The following is a 6796-nucleotide window of genomic DNA, read 5'->3' as shown; positions in this document are numbered from 1 at the left end:
GACGGGAAGCGAGGGTTTGGCGGTACCCTGAGCAAATACAGACACACGATTGAAAGAGAATGTGAGTCTGCAAATGTGGGGGCCAGGATGCCATGACAGGCCCTCAGGGGTCTCGGCCTCAGCCACCAAGCACGACTGAGACCACGAGAAGGTGAGGAGGAGGAATAGATGGAATGTTTTACCAAAACGCAAACACCGGATGGCAGAGGATCAGAACACAATACGACATCCTCACGTTGGGCCGGCCGTTCCATCGCATGTGGGTCAATTCTGATGCTCAGGGGCCCTCGGGACAGAGCAGCGTTGCCCCATCGGGTCTCCGAGAGGGTGCATCTTTACAGGAGCAGACTGCCTCTTCTTTTTCCCTAGGGGCCACTGGTGGGTTTGAACTGCCGACCTTTGAGTTGGAAGCTGGACACTTTAACCACAGCTCAGTCTCCTTTTTCTAGGGACCCAACCTTGAAAGAACCAAGCCCGCTGCCGCCCAGTGTATGCTGACCCACATCGGCCCCGCGGGATGGAGCAGAACCTCCCCAGAGGCCCTCCGGGCTGCGGTCTTCACAGAGCAGATGCCCACCTTTGTCCTGCAGAGACCGTTCACATACTGCTTCACCACTGAGCCACTAGGGCTGCTCTGGGGGTGAATCCAACCCCAACCAGCCCACTGCTGTCGAGTGGGTTCAGAGTAGGATAGATCCGACTGCCCCATGGGTTTCTGAGGCTTTGAAACTTACAGCAGCAGACCGCCTCATCTTTCTCCCCAGGAGTGACTACTGGGTTTGAACCATCGACCTTCCAGTTGACAACCAAGCCACTGGGTGGAGGGCTCCCAGGGGAGCTGGCTCTTCTGCCTGAAGACGCAGTGTCCTCTCAAGGGCTACAGCCCAAAGTGCGATCCGTTGGCTGGTAGAATCCCATGCCAGGTGGCAACACCAATGTCCTTTTGGGGACAAAGTGCTGCTGGGTCCTGGGTGGACGCACCGTCATCGGCAACGCGCTACCCCACCCTTGCCTGCTTTCTCACTGAGCGCTCTAAGATCCAGCCACAGTCTCTAGGGTCCAGTGGTTGACCTGGTCAAGGCTGACTGCCCAGCTCCCTTGCCTACTTAACTCACCTCCGCTGAGCGGTCCTGATTCATGCTTCCTGCACATCACAGTCCTGACCAGCACAAGCCACTTGAGCCCCCACCCTACACAAGCCGCCCGGCTCCCAGGGAGACTCCTGGGTGTCCACACCTGTTACTGCTCCCAGACTGGTGGTCAGCTATGGCTGCCCATGCAAGCACAAGGGGCACACCACCTGGGGCATCTTAAGTCATCAATGAGAACTGCTAGGTGACCAACCAGATGAGCTTGACATCCCTGTGGTCTGTTCCCAGGGCAACAGGGAAGGAAAAAAAAGAAGCCAACAATTCTAAATCCCCAGGAGCCTTGCTACCAAAATCACCACCCTGCACTTCAGAGTGTGTCTACACAATACTACATCTGGACATAATATATGCTTGGGTGTGTATGTGGCCATCAAGAGATAAATGTACATATGAGGGGCGGGGGGAGCATTCCAAAAAGTTCGTGGGGGGGACTCCAAAACTCTGTTGCCTTTTCCTTCCAATTTTTCTGTGAACTTTCTGAAGTGCGCCCCCCCCCCCCCCAGCCTCTTACGTTGAAAGAGGCCTTCAAGAGACTCTGAAGGGGAGACATAGACACACGGGAACGGTGAACAAACGAAAGCTCATAAGTAAACAGATCCGAAGTCGTTAACGGGGGTCCCCAGCCCCTGCAGCGACGCCGGCCTTTGAGCCAAATGCGCAGAGTAACGCCGAGTTTCCTGGCAGCAGCGGGAATCGCAGAAGACAGAAGCCCGAGCCCCTGTTGACAGTGAGTCTGAAGAGCCATTGCTCAGTGGGGTGTGCTACATGGAGAGAAGGGGAGCTTGGCAAAGGACACCCCAACATTCTCCCGGGTCGCTAGAAGAGATGGAGAGGTGGTGTGGACTCTTGATGTATGCAATCGAGCATTTCTCCCAGAGTTAAGAGAAAGGAGCTGGTGCCAAGGGTGAGGCTTGAAAGCTCCGGGTCATGGAGGGGTGACCTAGAGCCCCAGGCTTCCAGAATTCACAACAGACCTGCCAACCTGCGTAGGGAGCATCCAGATGTTGGGGTTCTCTGAGTGGAACACTAGGTTTCCGAGTGGAGAAGTCAGTCATTCTTGACTCGTCTGCTGAGAACAGAGGGAACAGATGGCGCCCGCCACGGTTACTAGAGCATTCGAGCCCGGTGGTCTAGTGCAGACGCCTTAGCACACGCGGGGGATGGCGGAAGAGGGCACTTCACGTTCTCATGGAACCCTTTTTGAAACCACTGAGGCTGGATGACCTTCTGAATCTGCAGCCCCGAGGTAATGATGCACGCTGGACACATCTCGAGTATGACCACATGGGAGGCAGAGACACAAAGGGTGCAGGGGCTGTTGGGAAGATGGCACCCATAGACTTGGCTCCACTGTCTCGCAAGCTCAATAGAGCACTCGGTGGGCCCTTTCAGGGCTCATCTTTGAGGGTGCAGGCCAAAGGCTGCCCTATCCGACCTAGTCCTCAGCCCTTTGTTCTGGGGTACGGCTCTCAGTAAGCCATCAAGCGCCCTGGGCCATCTCCACAGGAGCCCCCAGGCCCCTCACCAGTTTCCCAACTGCTCAGACACAGGCAGATTCTTGCTCAACAGCCGTCCCAGCCCGGCTTCTCTACTCGTCTCCTTCTTTCTGCGCCTGCAGTTGCAGAAGGGGCTCTGCGGGACACAGTGCTTTTTACAGAACGCTTCCCACTGCGCCGAGACGGTGCCTCCCAGTGTCTGCAGAAGCCACACGGCGTCGTCTCCTGCCTGAGCAGTTTCACAGAGCCCTGGAGAGGCTCTGTGTGAGGCAGGCACGGCCTAGGGGCAGGTGTGGGCAGGTGCTGGCCTCACCGCCCAGCTCGGCCTTGGTTTGGAGGAGACTGGCACCTCACCAGCCTGCAGGAGGCGTCCAAGCCGCCAGACGGGTGAGCAAATGGATGGGGCTACCCAGTACTGTCCCCTCGCACAGCGCTGCGCCTGGGCCAGATGCAATTCTCCTCTCAGCATACTTGCTGTGCAGCTGCTCTTGTGACGGTATTTAGCCAGCGTGTCCGGCTGCTTCTTCAGGACATGAATTCCTAATAAAGATGCTGGCTGGACCACTGGCTAGAAGACAATGTGGGCCTCCCAGTGGCTCTAGGAGAGGGCAATGCAGCCGGCTAAGTACCAGCAGCACAGAGATCAGAGTACAGGTCACAGCCTATCCACCTGCCTCATCTCATCCACCTACCCTACCTAACCATCTATCATCTCTGTCTGTTATCTATCTAATCTGACATCTACCGGTCTAATCTAACCCCATCCATTGATTTAATCTACGTACCTATTCATCTATCCATTATCTAGGTCACCTGTCATCTAGCTATCTAATCAGTGAAAAAGAGGGGGGCCCTCAAGGAGATGGATTGACCCTGGGCTGCAACACTGGGATCAAGCACGGGAACAATTGCGTGGATGTGCAGGCAGGGCGGTGTCTCCCTCTGCTGTGCGTACGGTCACTATGTGTTGGTACCTCCATGAAGGCACCGAACAACATCTGTTTAATCTAATTTACCGGTCCGTCTGTCTGTCTGTCTCTCTGTTATCTGCTTAATCTATTACCGACCAATCTAATCTAACCTCTACCAATCTAATGTAAACTCATCTACTGATTTCATCTCACAATGCATCCATTTATCCATTATGTGCTATATCTATCATCTATCTATGGAATCTACTTACCTACACATGTATCCATTTATTATCTATTAAATCTATCATCTACATATCAAATTTAATCTATTCTAACCCACCAAATCTACCTATTGTCTATCTTATCTAATCTATTTATCTATCTGTTATTACTTATTATCTACCTATTCAAGCTATCTTTCCATTTATTAATTTTTATTGTTCATTAGATGAGGGTGTATGAAGCAATCCTGTCAACAACTCGTGCCTATCTTGCTTGTTGACCTTGACTGCAGTCCTGAACTGTCACCTTACTTATCCGACTTGCTCCGTTGCCATTTCTCTTTCTCTCTAACTCTTCTGTCCTCGGTTCTTGGGCCCATGCTGCCCTTTTGATCTCAAATGGTGACATGTTTTCAGGGATCCATATGCTCACTGGTCTCCTTGCTTCCCTGATGAGCAGTCTAGTGACGGCCCAGGGCATTTCCATCACTGCCTGTGCGTGTGAGCGCTGGACATGGATAAGGAAGAGCCGGCTGCTGTAAGGAAGACTGAACGTAGCCCAAAGGAAAACAGCAACGTCTGGGGGAAGTGCAGTCAGAGGTGAGCACGGTGGGACTTCACCTCATGAACTGAGGCCGTGTGGGCGGGAGAGACCAGTCCCTGGAGATGGACATCATGCTTAGGAAAGTAGAGAGGGCAGAGGAAAAGGAAGGCCAGCTGACGGGATGGACTGACAGAGCAGTGGCCACAAGGAGCTCAAACACACGCGAGTGCCTTTGAAGTGGTTTCTCTGGTCTACCAGGACTAACCCAGACCCTGAGGAGAGAAGGGTTCATCTCTCTGGGAAAGGTGAGTCTGAGCTGCAGAAGGGTGCCTAGGGTTGGGGTCTCCCAGTACAGTAGGTGATACTCCCTCACCCCTGGGGCTGGGGCTGGCTATGAGGGGTCCAATGCTGCCTCACTCAGCCCCATCTCTCCCAGCCCTTCCCTTCAATGGCCAAGCAAGGCCCTCTTCTATGCCCAATGGTGGGCACTGTGGACCTGAATGGTGACCAGTTACCACACTGGGAGGAAGTAACAGCACCCCTGAGGATGCCATGGTCATTGCACGCCCCTCCCCTGCAGTGCAGGTGACTCCCCAGGAGCAGACTGCAGATGGGTCAGTGAGGAGGGGCCAAGGGAGGCCAGCGGAATCTATCACCCTACTGACCAGAAGGCCAACGAGAAGGGCCAGTGAGGCTATGGCAAAGGTAGAGGGTGCTGGGAGAGGAAAGCAGAGGCTTCTGGGAAAGTAAAGCAAATGCAAGAATAATGAGGCAAAATGCCATTGAAGTGGTCTTTGTTATTGCAGGCCTGGTCACTACACGGGCTGTTGCTATTGCTAGAGAAACAGTGGCGTCAGCTCCAGGCAGGAGGCAATCGGCGCCCCACCCCCACCCCCACCTCCGACCTGGATTCGTGGCACCTGGTTTGGGGGAAGCTGTGGAGCAAGCTGGTCTCTCACGCTCCCATTCACACCTCCATAGGGACCTGCACCTTCCACCTTGTGTCCCCAGTCCCCTCCTGCCTGGCCCTGGCCCGCCTGCCTGCGGAGCCGGGCTTGGGGTCCAGGGCTCTGAGGAACCTGTTCCTCTTGGGTCTCGCGGCTCCCTTGGCAGCCCCTGCTGTTGGGCTGCCAGGTGAGCTGGGGTTGGGCTCAGGTCCAGGCCTGGAAGGGTCTTATGGCCACACCAAGCTGCTCGAATGCCCCTTCAAGGACAGCCATTCAGTTGGGCCTTGGTCCTCAAGTTCAGGCCCGCAGGGAGGGTCCCATGCCCTGCACTGTCCCTAGCTGCCCAGAGTTCCCCTCTCTCCACCCCTCTTTATTGTTGCCTCTTCCAGCTCCCGAGCCAGAGGGAAAGGCCTGGGCATTGAGGGGACAGACGGGAATAGGGCTGCTGCCCTTGGTGCGCGCCCAAGGGGCCACTCACTGTTTTCCGAGATCTCCACAATGTAGAACAGGACAGGGCTGTTCCCATCAAAGGGCCGCACCCAGGACAGCGTCACCGAGGGGCTCAGGGACTCCGTCAGGCTGGCCAGGAGGTTCTGCGGCGGATGAGGCAGCTCACTGGGAGACAAAGGAGGGAAAGGAGCAGGGTCAGAGAGAAGGGAAGACCCCGTCACACGGGCAGCGCCGGGTTCGCCTGGGCCCTCACCCCAGTCAGCCCTGCAGCGCCCTGTGATGCACCCCGGCGACTCAGGGCATGTCCCGATGACACACACACACACACACACACACACACACCCCACCATAAAACAAACAAACAAAACCCCAAACGTCACTGGTTACAATGCCATCTGGTGTCCAGCACATCCTTGGGGTCCGTAGCTACTGGAGGGACCAAAGGTACGATCACTTAAGTGGGGGTGGAGGAACCCCCACTTGTTATCTCCCTGCTATTGTGTTGCCTGACCAGGCCACGGTCTTGTCCATCGCCCCTGGCACCTTTGAGAGCCAGACGGTGACGGGGAAGGCCGAGCAAGACCGGATGAACATCCGCAGACTGCCGGAAGAACTGACACATTTGTCTGGGAACACATACAGCCAGAATGCTCCTTGGGGGCAAGGGTGGCGACACTTGTCCATGGGGTCAGCAGAGACCAGCCCTTGGAAAGGGACACCGTGCTGGGTGAAGTTGCGGGGCAGTGCTGAAGAGGCAGAGGAGCAACGAGCTGGCAGCAAGGACTCAAACATGGCAGTGTGTGTCCTTCTGGAGCACGTGGGCCCCCAGCCCGTGGAACTGACTCAGCAGGCCACAGCAGGAGCCGCCGTGAGTCAATTCGGACGCCCAGTGATCCTAGGGGACAGGCCAGCACTGCCCCACGGGGCTTCCGAGTCCATCAATCTGTACAGAGCAGGCCGCCCTATCTTTGTCTCAGAGCGGTTGGTGTGGTCAAACCCACCTTTGGTTACAGCTGTGGAGTCAATGCCAATGCCCAGCGACCCTAGAGGACAGAGTAGAACTGCCACGGGGG

The 6796-nt window shown here is 55.7% G+C and overlaps 1 protein-coding gene across 1 annotated transcript in view; it reads right to left on the bottom strand.

Annotated features, from left to right (window-relative positions):
* SDK1 (sidekick cell adhesion molecule 1) overlaps positions 1-6796 on the bottom strand; it is a 513921-nt gene that overhangs the window by 157449 nt on the left and 349676 nt on the right. Inside the window, exon 13 of the mRNA XM_045284375.1 lies at positions 5752-5888. Coding sequence (XP_045140310.1) covers positions 5752-5888 — 137 coding nt within the window. The remainder of the gene's footprint in view (positions 1-5751; positions 5889-6796) is intronic.

The sequence above is a fragment of the Echinops telfairi genome, unplaced genomic scaffold (assembly GCF_000313985.2).
Source record: "Echinops telfairi isolate 266 unplaced genomic scaffold, ASM31398v2 ScPeMD7_5;HRSCAF=22, whole genome shotgun sequence".
In the NCBI taxonomy this organism is placed as follows: Eukaryota; Metazoa; Chordata; class Mammalia; order Afrosoricida; family Tenrecidae; genus Echinops; species Echinops telfairi.
This window is presented reverse-complemented; position numbering and strand designations above follow the sequence as displayed.